The 14,931-nt window shown below is 40.0% G+C and overlaps 1 protein-coding gene across 1 annotated transcript; it reads right to left on the bottom strand.

Moving 5' to 3' along the window:
• Positions 1 to 7,807: 7,807 nt before the first annotated feature.
• LOC133014641 (C-reactive protein-like) lies at positions 7,808 to 10,103 on the bottom strand. The gene is made up of 5 exons (XM_061081909.1): positions 10,070 to 10,103; positions 8,972 to 9,026; positions 8,526 to 8,628; positions 8,138 to 8,435; positions 7,808 to 8,023 (listed from the first exon to the last, which is right to left on the bottom strand). The coding sequence occupies exons 2-5, from the start codon at positions 9,024 to 9,026 to the stop codon at positions 7,808 to 7,810; spliced, it is 672 nt and encodes a 223-aa protein (XP_060937892.1). The 5' UTR covers positions 10,070 to 10,103.
• Between the last annotated feature and the right edge of the window lie 4,828 nt (positions 10,104 to 14,931).

Below are 14,931 nucleotides of genomic sequence, written 5' to 3'. Positions count from 1 at the left end.
GATGATGGCAAACAAGGCCCATGCACATTGTTACGGCTCCGACTGGTGATGTCAGAGAACACACACCATCCTTGCATTTTTCTTATCTCCAAATTTATAATCAGCTTTTTCTCCCAGCAGGATTCAGCTTTTAAAACTCTCTTTGTTTGTATCTGTTCTGATCAGTGTGGTATTTCTCCATGGAGATCTTCTCTTACCAGAAACCACCTTCCCCTTTGTTGGCTAAATGGCATCGATAACAGTAATTTCATAATTTAAATGATGTACATGGAAACTGACTGAGACACAAGAGAGAGCGGGTGCGGGAGAGAAAGCCTGGATTCATATTTAACTGGAGCATCCAGTGATCTGTTCCTCTGGTATAGTGCTCTCAAAGACAACACAGGAGTGATCTGAGAGAGCAACTTCAGGCACACACAACCTCAGGAAAGTTCAGACCGTCGGAGAGGATAGAGTTCAGAGGGTTCTCTTTGTAGAGTGTGAACTACTGAGTCAGTCCGTAGACAGCACAACACATTTCTTCTGCAGGGTTGTCTACATGTGGCCTGTTGATATTCAGGAACATAGCTCGAAAAGAGGGAATTAAGGTGAAGGACGATATATTTAAAAGAAGTCAAATAAAATGTTTTACTTGCATTAAAAGGGAACAAGGTGGCAGCTGCTCCTGCTTATGCATTCCTAAATTTCACAAAACTAAAGATTGGAGGGAGGGGGCCGACTCGATAAGAACAGCTGCACTCTCATCTGGGTCTGACCGAGTTTCACTCAAAACATGGAATCAAGGTTGTGCTTCATAATAATAAAGATTGAAATGTGTTTTCCTGCCAGAGAACAGGTGTTAAGTAAATCCAGATTGAAAGTGTTAAAAGAGTTACGCGTCTGGTTCATTTCTTCACTTTCTGACCAAGTGTGGCTGACGAGGAACGAATGCTAAATCTGATATTGCCCTTGCTGTGTGGCAGATCGGCCTCTCTCTTTGTATGACCTGTCGAGGCAGGGCACGGGGAAAGTTTCACTTGGCCCAGGCTTGTCCTGTGAAGAGTCATATGTGTCATTAGCCTTGGAGCCTGGATCTGGAACACCTCCGTCAGAGACACAAACAAATGAGCGTGCTCTGCTTTTCTCAGGCTGAGGATGAAAAAGGAAAAACGTCTTTTTTTTGTTGCCCCAAGCAGAATGTTCAGTCGCAGATATCCCTGTTATCTCGTATCTAAGACCATTATCTGCACTCACAATCTGCAATCCCTCACACCCCCTCCCATTGTATTATTCTCCCATTACCAAAGAGCCGCTGTTAATTTTAGCCTGTTTCCTGCTGTTTGTGTGTTTGTGTGTGTGTGTGTGTGTGTGTGTGTGTATGCGGGCACGTGTGTGTACCATGAGGATTCCAATATTGCCCTGGGTAAGAATTAAGATGTAGCAACACAGGGAAAAGCTGTGAAACAAGCGAACATACAGTCATTATTTCCACTCACGTTTAATTTCACCTAGACAACCTTGAAACCCGTAATAAGATTATGTGTGTCCAGCCATGAAGGGTCGACTCGATGTGAGCATAAATAAACAGCTGAAATTGTGGGTAAGGACACAGATCATGGGCCACGTTTAATAAAGGAATTCATCCATGATTCATCCGTGAGGCACTAGTCTGCTGAGGGAAGATAACGAGGCTGATAGCTGTCTGAACGTTTCTCTTGAAAACAGCACAGTGCTATATGGCTCGGACGTAGTTTGTCGTTTTGAGATTTCGCTTTTTAACAAAATAATCGCATCACATTTCTTGTCTATGAAGTTGTAAGGAAACAGTTTTTGCTTTTATGTAATTAAATTTTTTTTGAAAATGATGTGTAAATTATGTTTTGTCTCAATAGTCTTTCCCTGATAGAGATACAAGGTTGTGCCGACATTCAAAATTCATTCGATAAAAAATAATTGAGTTCTTATATAAAAAAAAGAATAATAATACACAGAAAAATCTTTAAAGCTTTTTACTCTAAAAAAGAGACCTTTCTTTTGAATAAAATCAATTTGATCTTTTGTTGAATTCATTTCCTTTTTTCCCGTCTTCTGTGAACTCTGAATTATGTGAACTGCAGGTTCAAAGAAAAACTCAGTCCTGAAATAAATGAAAGTCTTTTCCCACATGGTAAATCTTGACACACTGTTTTTTTCATACAGATCAGAAGGCCCAACTCTATAGTGCCTGAGGTTTGCATTTACCTCAGCACAGCACGGAGCACATGCACCTTGGCCTCGGATACCAAGGGGGCAAATGGCATCCCAAGCACATTGTCTGGTGGATTAGACCTTGACAGTGCTCAAACTCTCAGTCTCCCAGGCTGTTGAGGTAAAAGTTGCCCTCTATTACATCAGGAAGCAGCCAGGGTACCACAGGGGGCTTTCTCTGAGTTCTCACGGAGCACATACCACTTAATTGATTCAGCAGGAATGTCAAAAGAGAGGTATTTAGGGTGAGCGGAGTAACCTCTGCAGCTCTTATCACGCAGCCTAATTTATCGTGAAAGTCCCTGGAGGTTTGCGAGTAGCCTGCTGCATCACTAGAGCCATGTAGCAAATGTAACAGTTCCTTTACAGAGGAAAACTTGGTGAAACTGATGAAAGAATAATGAAAGCTGGTGAATTTAAGCGTCCGCCACACGTACCAATGACCGATAAGGTGCCGTTTGTCTTTGCAGACCTGGTGTGTGCATGCAGCTGAATGTAAAAAACTGAGCTGTGTTTCCTCCTTTTTAAATTAGAGTTATTTACAATTGTAGATTCCGATTACTAAGCTTTTTCAAAGCAGTAAGCACCGAGGAAACGGAACAACTATTGCCCACATGCAACAATAAAGATCGCCCTATTATTCACAAAGGGATCTGGGTTAAGTCATGTGATGAATACTGTGCACATTCAATAATAAGCAGGAGCACTGCTGCACTTAATTCTTCAGATTTGCACTTGCTTCATGAGCAGTCATGAGCAATACCACTGAGACACATTAGGAAAAAGAATAATCTGGAGTCATAAAAAGTTAAGTGAAGAAGCCATAAAACGTATATATAAATATAGTATATATATATAGTTACAAGCCACCATATACTATTAAAATCCAGGAAGTCTCAATAGGGCTGTTAAAACCACAAGCTGGATTAATGTATTTTCTTCAAGTGAACCTTGTCAAAACTTTTCGGAAAGTGTTTTAATAAAAATCCCATTGATCTGACATTGTTTTTCCAATTTCCTTTTCTTTAATGCAGATGTTCTTCGAGCTCTGGCCCCTGCTGCTTTTCTATTCGGTGAAGCAGTTTACTGTAATCATGAATTAAATGTGTGTCTGACTCTGATACTGTTTGGCAAGTGATAATTACTTTTTGAAGTATGATTGGCTCCGATTTTGGTCCCATTTTGATCCCAGCAGGAGTTGTAGTCTTCTCTGAGAGAAAGGCGACGGGGCTTCGTGCACGCTGACGCAGGAACTGAAGCCGCCCCGGAACCTTCATGGACTGAAATCATGAGGCAGAAGAGAAGTGAAATTGAACAGATTTAATGCACAAAGAAGAGCTCTTATCTGCAAGCAGGGACGCTACAAGGCAACTGAGAGCTGGATCACGCTCCAGAAACATGCCAGAGATTATAGAACATTTGTTGCGGTTGCACGAAAGCAAGTTTATCTGCTGTTAGGGGCCGAGGATGCTTTCCACTGATATAGAATATTAGTAAAGGTGCAATAGAGATTGGTTGTCTCACTGGGTTATCACTTATACCGAATCGTGTGTCCAGCCCACACTTTGATGGCCTGAAGCTGTGATATTTTGATGAGGGACCGGTGTGAGTTCTGTGGCTTTTTGTTGTCAAGATGCCCAAAATTGCAATGATTGTACCTCTGCCTCTGTGCACATCCCCAAATGAGGCCCAGCTACTGAGCAATTATGTGCCATTTATAACAAAGTCTCCTAAAAACACGACTCAGAAGGGTGACAAATGTGTATTATGTGAAAATAAAAATGATATATTCAATGATCTGTGCAAACTTTTGGGTACCCACAAATCCCAGTTCAAATCCACACACAAATTCTATTTCTATTCATAGGCAACCGTACAGAGGTGCTAAGTGTTCTGTACAAGAGGTAACGAGTTGTTCTGTCTACGAAGAAAAAACATCATTGCTACTTTGAAATTACACATGAAAGCCCAGATGTCCCAGTTTTCCACCAGCACTTAAAGTAAAAGTCTCCAAAATCTACCTGCAAATGTAACCTGATCCATTTCTGACTACCCAAGAGAATGGATAAATAGTTGTACACACTAGGTACATTTTATACATTTTTATGTGATAGAATACACATTTATTTAAAAAAATGTTTACTCTAATTTCCCTTCAGAAATGCATCTCTATAGATTGTTAACATTTGTATTGGTTATGCCAGATTGATTGAGAGTATTTCTTTCTTTCTTAGTTTTGTATTCATGCTTGCACATTGATCTTGTGTCATTAACATCCTCATTGGCCTTTCTGCTCTGTCAAAACAAAAATATCATGTCCTCTCTGCAGAGGACGGACGACTGCAGTTCAGAGCTGTTTCCCGGTGAACAACATCTGATCGGCCTGAGGGATGAACACTGGAGACGGATCAGACTGAGACGACCAGAAACTGAACTCAGAGGGGGGGGGGTCTGTCTGAGGGAGGGGAGGGGGGAGTTTTTAACCAAAGCAAATGTCATTGTGAAGTTGTAAGGTTTTGTTTTTTATATGTATATGAGGTTCGGTTTCACCCCTGTCTATTCAGCCGGGATTTATCAGGAAAATATGCATGTGGATAACGGAAATGCAAGATATATAATAAGGCTGAACTCTGTATGTGTAAAAATTGGTTGGTGCTTAGCCAGAGTTTTTACGTAGGTTTTGTTTTTTCGCACATTTCTCTTAATATGATCATGTCAGTAAACATTTTTAAATGTCCTGATCTGTTTAATGCTAAAAAGTGTGTTGTTTGGTGGTTGATCTGTTCGTTTGATTGTCAGCAGGAATACACAGGAAACGAAATGACAGATTTCCATGAAACGTGGAGGGATGGGACTCGGGTGAAGAAAGTTCCAACACATCTGGACAAAGGAGGGGATCCAGGAGTTTTTTCCCCTTCAACTTTCAAGCCAATAACTCACGTTTGTTGGTTTAAAAAAAGATCTAACATATATAGGAGACTGATTTCAATGAATGTAGTAAATTTGGTGGTAGCTCGATTGAATTGAAGGGGCCTGTCGTACATTGGCCGAGGCATGTTCTCTCCTAGGATCCCATTCACGTTACACAAATCTAAACAGTGCATCTGAAACAATTTATCTCTGTCAACTTTGTTTACAAATCAATTAACATGCAGACTAAATGTGCAAAATCTTTGTTTCAGTGTATGTAAGTGTTTGTGTGGTGCTAGCTTTGTGGGAGGGGTTAACAGAGGACACCACTAGCCCCAGCAGGTGTTGCAGCTCAGAGATGTGAACAACCTGCAATTATAGGACCGTGGACTAGAAATGAGAACTATTGCATACGCACAGAAATAATTTATAAGTACTGCACAGAAATAGAGATAAGATGATAGATAATTATTGTTTCTCAGGTTCATTATAGTAGAATGGGACAAGCTCAGCTGTATTGAGACAATCTTTTATTAAGAACACAAAGCGTAGATGCAGGTAGTGTCACTGAGTATATATAGTGCCACAAGGTAGCACACGAGGACCAGCTGTGACTTGGATTCAGAGGGGAAAACTTGTGTGCAGGTGTGAAAACACGGCAAGTGTTGGTATGTGCAAAACTGAAATCAATCAGATAATGGAGCCGATGCAGAGGGGGAAACCGGAGAGGATGTAGCAGCCATCGCTACGAAACAGTCCGGTGTTACAGGAGAATATGCAGCTCCTTGTTTTTAGCCCAAAGCAGAACATTTAGTCAGAGGCATCCTGTTATCTGGCATCTAACAACATTATATACACACATAATCTGCAATCTGCAAACCCTTACACCCTCTCGCAATGTTTGATTCTCCCATTACCATGGAGCCGCTGTTAATTTTAGCCTGTTTCCTGCTGTTGGGGTGCAAGTGTGTGTGTGTGTGTGTGCCGATGTATAAATGAGATACCAATATTGCCTTGGGAACAAATTAACATGTATCCACATGCGGAAAAGCTGTGAAACAAGCTAACTTACCTTCATCATTCCCACTCATGTTTAATTTACACACCTAGACAACCTTGAAACCCATAATAAGATTACGTGTGTCCAGCCGTGAAGGGTCGACTCGATACGAACATAAATAACCAGTTTGAGGAAAAAAGATCAGGGACTGCGGCGAATGAAGAGTTTGTCCAGGATTCATCTGTGAAATATATTTTTGAATATTGAATTGCACCAGGAGAACTGTGATATACAAATCTGTACTAATATGGCTGTAAAATAAATTCATCTCAGGTAAATATGAAATATTGAGTTATATTATAAGTCATATTATAAATTATAAGATGTTCACATAAAGTTTAGATACATTCATGTTTAGGTTGTTACTCATTTAAGAAGGCTGTATCCAAAAATGTTGCAGCTATGTGTTATTGTTTGACTGTGTTGGGCCAAGCAAGAGCTGTTATATGCATCATGAACATAATGTCTAACTTTATCAGAATAACACACAGATAATAAACAAACCCAGTGACAATCAACTTAAAACAGGAAGCTTTTAGTGATTTTTTCTTGCACAAATACTGCAGTCCGATACTGAGTTTTATGTTATGAAGATAGATTCATGTTAAATCTGCAGGAACAGTCTTTGCAGTGTATGTGGCGATGTGGCTGTTCCTGCTCTTGAGTATTGTTGCAACGTAGTTAGTTGTTGAGCTACACCAGGTATCCAACACAACAAAACTTTACTCATGGGCATAAAGACAAAATTCTTCCTCAAACAACTATTAAAAGCAGTCACAAATGAGACCACTGGGAGATGACTGAGATGGAGAATACAGAAGGTGTACAGTAGTCTTACAGACTAAACTAATCCTCTTAGGATCCAAACACTGAGGAGCTTTTGAACATGTCTGAATGTGTCCTGTTTATGAAGTAATATCCTTGGGAAAGTACACAATGCACAGAGACAATACAGTCTCCACACTGTTATTTTACCTTCAGCTAGTGAGTTTCACAAATGTCATTTGCAATGGCAAATCATGAATTCACTGGATGAATGAATGTTCACACTAAGGAAACCTTTGAGCACAGTAGCAATAGAAACTATACCAATTTTAATTCTAATTAATTAGGGCCCGAGCACCGAATGGTGAGAGGTCCTATTGAATCTGTAAGGATTATTATTTATGATATTTTCACTTTGAAAGAGATTGAATGACATTCATTTTTTTCCTGCATTATAATAATCACCAACCTTATTGTCTGCTTAGTCCATTTACATCAGTATGGATCCATCTGTGCGTCAGTCAGCACAGAACAACTTGCCTAAACAATCAAAAGTCCATGTGTTTTAATAAAGAACAGAAGGAAAGAAACTTACACCAAACAGTCTTAGTAAATGATTGAATAAGGATATTGTTTATTTCAATTTCCAGAAAAATAACCCACAAAGACCATGTAAATACCCAAAATGTTTTTGTGCTAAGATTTAATCTAAATGTACTGCCTGTAAATTCTACAATTCTACTTTTTCTCTAAGCGAATTAACATCCCACATAAAAGCAAAGCAAGTGTAATATTGTGTAAATGTTTGTCTTTCTAACTTATTACAGGTCTTGTTTTAAAAGTTCACTAACATGACTTCCATTTATCCTCAATCAACACATTGTTTACAATCTGGAAGTCCAGTGCATTCCAGTTGATCACATTCCCTGGAGTGAAGTGGTTTGCATCCACGTATTTCTGGATCTCGCAGGAGGAAAGGATGTAGTTCCACATGTGGACGTCCGACATCATGCCAACGAAAGACTGTTTAATGTCAAATCCCCCACCGTGGGAATCCTGCTCCTGAGGTCAGAAATACAGAAACTTAAAGCAAAACACGCACATTCAATTATAGGATATCACACTGACGATTTGCTGAAGGACCACGAATTATGATTCTCATCAATAAAGATGTACCTGTCCTAAAGTAATCATCATGGTTCCTTTGATGTTGGACCCAGAGCTGATGAACCTTCTAATCGAGGGTATTCCATCAAACCACAGCTGCACCAGTCCAGACTTAGAGTCCCATGTGGTACAAATGGAGTGCCACGTGTTCGGCTTGTAGTCGAACGATCCATAGTCTACCCGTTTGTCCCTGATATGGGGCGACATCGCCTTAGATGCTTCAATCCAATAAATCAGGAAGTCATTGTGGTTGGAGGATGTGGCCAGAGAGAAGAGGCCGTGGTCTCTTTTGAGGTCAGTAAAGGACCTGCGGGCATTTCAAAACGACATTATCATTCATAATTCTTTTCCCAATCAGGTGAGTTCTTATAAATGCATTTTATCTGTTCAGTTCTACCTGTGACAGACAGTTACAGCACTTAATTCCTTTTGTGCTACGTTCAGCTTCACATGAGCAGTGTTGGTTTCCTGTGGGAAAGTGAACATTCGACCCGACAAATCTGAAGAGAGAGACGAAGACATTATTTTTTAATGCACCTGGTTTTTTGCTTTATAAATTTTGAATAAGCACCAATAGTTTTTGACACTTTGGTCAAGGAATCACACATTCACTCAGAATGAATAGGTAATTTCAATCGAACTGGTAAAAGTGAAATGGTAATTTCAATATATTTTGGCTTGTTAAAACTCTCCTGTCAATACAGTACACATTTTAAAACCTCATGTATGTATATTAAGATTTTCCTTTGCCTGTAATGAAAATCAGTAAAGTTATCCTAAATATCAAGAGGCAGACTTTTTTTTATATTTATGCTCTGTTAAATTAATAATGTTCTTTTTTACCTTGAGTAACTGCAGCACATGCTGTCAGCATCGCCATGACAAGCAGAACGATCATCTAATATGAAAACAAAAGACGAAATTTGCAACTTTTAGATTTGGTGTAAGTTCCCCCTTTTATTTCTTCTCCTGAAGGCGAGGTGTACCTCTCCTGCTCAGGCACATGGGAACGCCTTCTCCGACGTGGAACGCCCTCTCCGAGCACATCGGAGAGCCCTTGGAGAGCTCTACGTACACCTCTGATTTTTCTAAATATACGTCGGAATGTCGGAGATCCTATGGATACCCCTTGGCTGTGATTGGTCCGCTAACAACATCATTTCCGAACTACATCATTTCCGGAATCTCACATTTCCGGACCCCATACTTCCTGTTTCATTCCCTATATCACAATAAACTCAAACACAACTACGATTTTAATATGAACATTGAAGATCACCCAGTGGAAGAGGTCCGGAGGTACGAGCACCTATACAACCTGTCTATGAGTACGTACAAAGACGCACAAATGATCGTTCACTGTGTGTGAGGAAAGCCGGGAGGAGATAAATAAATAATCGATGACTTCTACATACAAAGGCGTCATGAGGTAGGCTTCTCTAAGCTCGTCTTCGACAAAAAAAACGTTGCGCCACCTACTGTTCTGGCAGTGAATTGTTTTCATCACCCACATCCTTCAGAGAACCAAAAATGAAAAAGAGTCCGTCATATCCGTCCGTCCGTAACGGAGTCGGAGTAGCATATGTCAGCCTTAAGGGAGAGTTGGCTGTTGAGTGTCACACCCAGGTTCCTAGCAGTCTGAGTGGGGCTTAACACGGAGTTGTCAAATATATTATTCAGGTCATGGGTGGGAGAGTTTTTCCCTGGGAGGAAAAGTAGTTCAGTCTTGTCTACTTTCACAATCAAGCACTTTAACCTTAGCTGGTTCCCTTTTAACTCTCAATCACTTGAGTGAAACTATAAACAGTAAATAAAATCAATAAACAAAATCCTATCTCATATAATTCAAGGTAAGACCAAACAGTACAAACTATCAATCTAGTTAACCTAAAACAGCAGATACAATACTAATCTAGCAGAGAAGCTTATTAAAGAATATACTTTGCCAAAATCCAAGTAGTCCAGTAGTATGAAATCCTTGAAGTCCGATGCACGATAAAGTTTTGTTTTTTGGAACTGGTACTTATACCTAACTCACCTGTACTAAACACACACCCTGCTCATGAGCCAATCAGGTGGTAATAGCCAGTGTTATGGAAAATTCCACTGACCTGTTTCTAAGGCAGTGGTGTATAAAAAACTTGAAAGCTATACTTGAGTAAAAGTACAGATATCTTACCTGAAAGTGACTACGGTAAAAGTAACAGTCACCCGTCAGAAAATGACTTGAGTAAAAGTCTTAAAGTAGCTCATATTAAATGTACTTAAGTATCAAAAGTATCTGGTGGTGAAATGTACTTAAGTATCAAAAGTACCAAAATTCAAATTGCATAGTGCTTTTTATAGTAGTCCTATACAGACACAAAACAACCAAAACATTTTCTCTTCACAATTTATTTCAACTGACTGAAAAATTATAACAACAATATACATATAATGTATAATTTAACAAATTTTAACCCCAGATGCTGAGGTTCAAATTGTATTGGACTAGTGCATCTGAACTTCTAGGGACAACAAATAATCAACACAACAAAATAAACAACAACCTCTTGCGTCCACCTAAGAACACTAATATACCACAGTATAACAATAAATAATTCTGTAAATATTACTAACTATGGACCTTTCATCAGTATCAGGAATGATACACAATTCCCCTTATGATAACTCAGCAAAGGGAAACAAGTTCTAGGCACACAAAATAAGATAGTTTCTCTTTTGTTAACAGCCTGCACAGTGCTAGTACAGAGAAGAAAAAAATCACTGGACACAGTCTCGTTTTGCTGCAGGCCAAATATCAGAAATCAGAAAGTACAACTGAATCATTCAAAACTAAAAAGAGGACTCGAGTGAGTACCTGTCGCAGGCCCAGCTTTAACGCCTTAAGTATATTTGGTTACACCTCAAATGTGTTTGTCTTCTCCAGGATATCCTTGTCCGTGTTCTGTTATACAAACAGTAAGAATGTATTTTTTACAATACTCTATTTGCACTAATTGTTATGCTTAAATGTGGATGTTATTTGATTTGCACTGCATATGCCTGCGTTCGTATGCAATTATTTTTGCTATAAAATTAATAACATGTAAGATTCTAGTCCCATGTGTGGATCATATAGTTGTGATTAAAGGTGTGGGTGGGCCGCACAAATTTTTCAGTTTTAAAATTGGTGTGGAATTTTTTCCACACCAATTGGTGTGTATCTGACTACACGTTAAAGTGTGTCTATGTGTGTGAACAGTGGTGTATTGTCAACACTGCCGGACCTGCACATCTCCCGAGGCAGCGGGCAAGCGAGAGAGAGGTGTGCTGTGTGTATAGACGCACCTCTGCTGCTCAAGTAACGAGCCAGTTTTGAGAATATACGAAGTAGAAAGTACAGAAATTTGGGTTCAAATGTAGCAAGTAAAAGTAAAAAGTCGTCAGGAAATCAGTACTCAAGTAAAGTACAGATATGTGAAAAATCTACTGAAGTACAGTAACAAAGTTTTTCTACTTTGCTACTTCCCACAACTAGTAGGAAGAGGTTCAGGGTTGAAAATGATGTCAAACGGAGGAGGAGAACAAGTTGGACTATGAACTGTGCATACATTTCTAAAACAACTTACAATTTGTGTTTTTAAGGAATAAATTGTCATTTTACTTACCATTTAAATTACTGTTCATTATATTTTAATGTGAAACCTAATTACTTCCATTAAGAAGTTCATGTTTTCACTCCTGTCTGGTTTTCTGCTGTTTGGTTTGTTTGTTTGTTCATTACAGTATTACACAAAAAGCACTCTACCGATTTCCATGTAATGTTGTTGTGGAGGCCTGGAGCATGACCCAAGAAAAATTTGTTAAATTTTGAAGTGGATAAGGGGACAGGTCCAATACATTGTTTTCACTGTCATTAACATTGTTAGATAGCAGTGGTGTATAAAGTACTTGAAAGCCATACTTGATTAAAAGTACAGATATCTTTCCTGAAAGTGACTCCGGTAAAAGTAACAGTCACCTTGTCAGAAAATTACGTGAGTAAAAGTATTAAAGTAGCTCATATTAAATGTACTTAAGTATCAAAAGTATCTGGTGTTGAAATGTACTTAAGTATCAAAATTCAAAATGCAAAGTGTTTTTTATAGTAGTTCTATACAGACACAAAACAACCCCAAATTCTTGTCTTCAGGATGTATTTCAACTGACTGAAAAATGATAACAACAATATACATATAATGTCTAATTTTACAAATTTGGAACCCCAGATGCTGAGGTTCAAATAGTATTGGACTAGTGCATTTTAACTTCTAGGGACAACAAATAATAAACACAACAGAATAAACAAGTGCCTCTTGTGTCTGCCTAAGAACACTAATAGACCACAGTATAACCACTAAATAATTCTATAAATATCACTTAACATGGACCTTTCATCAGTAGCAGGAATGATACACAATGCCCCTCATGATAATTCAGCTAAGAGAAACAAGTTCTAGGCACACAAAATAAGAGATAGTTTCTCTTTTTTTAACAGCCTGCCCAGAGCTAGTGCAGAAAAGAAAAATTACCGGACACAGTCTTGTTTTGCTGCAGGCCAAATTTCAGAAATCAGAAAGTCCAACTGAATCATTCAAAACTAAAAAGAGGACTCGCAGAAAGGACTCAAGTGAGTACCTGTCGCAGGCCCAGCTTTAACGCCTTAAGTATATTTGGTTACGCCTCAAATATGTTTGTGTTCTCCCGAATATCCTTGTCCGTGTTCTGTTATACAAACAGTAAGAATATATTTTTTACAATACCCTATTTGCACTTCTTTTATGTTTACATTGGTTGCTTTGCAAATTTGTATGCTTTAATGTGGATGTCATTGGATTTGCACTGCATATGCCTGCGTTCGTATACAATTATTTTTGCTATAAAATGAATAACATGTAAGATTCTAGTCCTGTGTGTGGATCATATAGTTGTGATTAAAGGTGTGTGTGGGCCACACAAATTTTTCAGTTTTAAAATTGGTGTGGCAGTCTTACGTTTGGGAATGGCTGATCTAGAGTAAGTAAAACTCTTAACAAAGTTTCTGAAGGTGAACCTGCGTGGGGATCGTCGGATATAAAAACTCAGAAGCAGCTCCAGTCTGAGAATTTCATTATTTCAAATCTCAAGATGCATTTCCATCACAAACGGTAATAGAAACTCAGCAGAGTTCAACACAAGAGAAATGTGTCACTTTAATCAGTGATCAAGTGAGTTTCCCAAAATCTCCTTATTTTCCACAAACTGAATATGGACAAAGTCTCCGCAAGGTTTTTGACCATGCGTCGACGCCTATAAAATGCGTCAACGCATTTTTTTTTTTTTAAACCGCTGGGCACAAGCCGCGGCTGGGGGAGCAGTTGCCCCGGCGCCCTCCCCTCCACGCGGCCGGAGGCTCGGTGTGCGGCCCGCATCAAGTTTTTGGAGGGGGGGGGTCCTCGTCCACGGCGCCTTTCTCTTGGACCACGGGGCGGTGTCCGTCGCCGGTGCGGAAGGCGGGCCCTGGACGCGTGTCGGGTCCTTCTCGCGTCACCTCAGCTAAGGCGCCCGCTGGGGGAACCCTCCATTCGCGCGGGGGGGGCGCTAGCTTGTCCAGAACATGTGGACATGCTGACATTCTTACATTACAACACACATGTCTCACTGACGTTTGAGTCGGATTTTGAGCTGGACACCACAGTTTCTTATACTTTAAAGATGTTGCACTTTGTTTAATTTGCAGACCTAACTTTTTTATTTTGATAAGGGGTTAAATAGAAACTTTGATATCTTTTTGAGTTGCACTGCTGACTCAACTTATAAGCCCTCTTTTTGATTTATTTTGATCACGTTGGAGTTGCTAGTTTAAACCTACAGTTTTGCACTTTAATATTTGAGCTTTTGTTTACATTTTGTTTTGTGCTGCATTATACGATGACATACAGATTGTTGTTGTCAAAATAAAATTAACTGAAATTAAATGGTCAATTTGATTTTTTTTGGAGGAAAATTAATTGTTTAGATTAATCGACTAATCGATAAAATAGTGGACCGATTAATCGATAGAAAAATAGTCGTTAGTGGCAGCCCTAGTCTGCTCCCATCCTTGTTTTTCCAGATCCAGATCACAGTTTTTTTCACTGTTGTGGATAGATTCTCCAAATTTGCCCACTTCATTCCGTTGCCGAAATTACCATCATCCAAGGAGACGGCGGGATTTATGCTTCACCACATTTTTCGTCTGCATGGCCTCCCATGTGACATTGTCTCCGACAGAGGGCCACAATTCACCTCTTGGTCCAAGCAGCTCCTGTGGGTGGAATACGCTCAGAACATACTTCCCAGTTCAGCTACTGGACTCTCGCCTTTCCAGTGCTCTCGAGGTTACCAGCCACCACTTTTCCCTGAACAGGAGCGTGAAGCCAGTGTCCCATCTGTCCAGATGTTTATACAGCGCTGTCGTCGCACCTGGTTGCAGGCCCGTTCTGCTCTCCTACGCTCTTCGGACTGGTACCAGAGAGGGGCCAACCGACCCCGCACCCCGGCGCCTCACTACACTCCAGGTCAGAAGGTTTGGCTGTCCACTCGTGACCTCCCACTCCGTGTGGAGTCCAGGAAATTGGCTCCGCGGTTTGTGGGACCTTTTCCTATCGCCCAGTTCATTAACCCTGCTGCAGTCTGTCTTACCCTTCCCTGGTCCATGAGGGTCCATCCAACATTTCATGTCTCTGAGCTCAAACCTGTCAAAGAAAGCCAGCTTCAGCCCGCCTCCAGACCCCCACCTCCCACCCGGCTTATTGACGGGG

Source organism: Limanda limanda, chromosome 11, assembly GCF_963576545.1.
Source record: "Limanda limanda chromosome 11, fLimLim1.1, whole genome shotgun sequence".
NCBI lineage: Eukaryota > Metazoa > Chordata > Actinopteri > Pleuronectiformes > Pleuronectidae > Limanda > Limanda limanda.
The sequence above is the reverse complement of the archived record's forward strand: the minus strand, read 5'-3'. Positions and strand labels throughout refer to the sequence as shown.

Excerpts from the sequence above, each read along its gene's own strand:
- LOC133014641 (XM_061081909.1), bottom strand. The coding sequence starts at position 9,026 with ATGATCGTTCTGCTTGTCATGGCGATGCTGACAGCATGTGCTGCAGTT. Across the intron at positions 8,629-8,971 it reads ATGTGCTGCAGTTACTCAAG|ATTTGTCGGGTCGAATGTTC; the intron begins GTAAAAAAGAAC and ends CTCTCTCTTCAG. Across the intron at positions 8,436-8,525 it reads GCTGTAACTGTCTGTCACAG|GTCCTTTACTGACCTCAAAA; the intron begins GTAGAACTGAAC and ends AAATGCCCGCAG.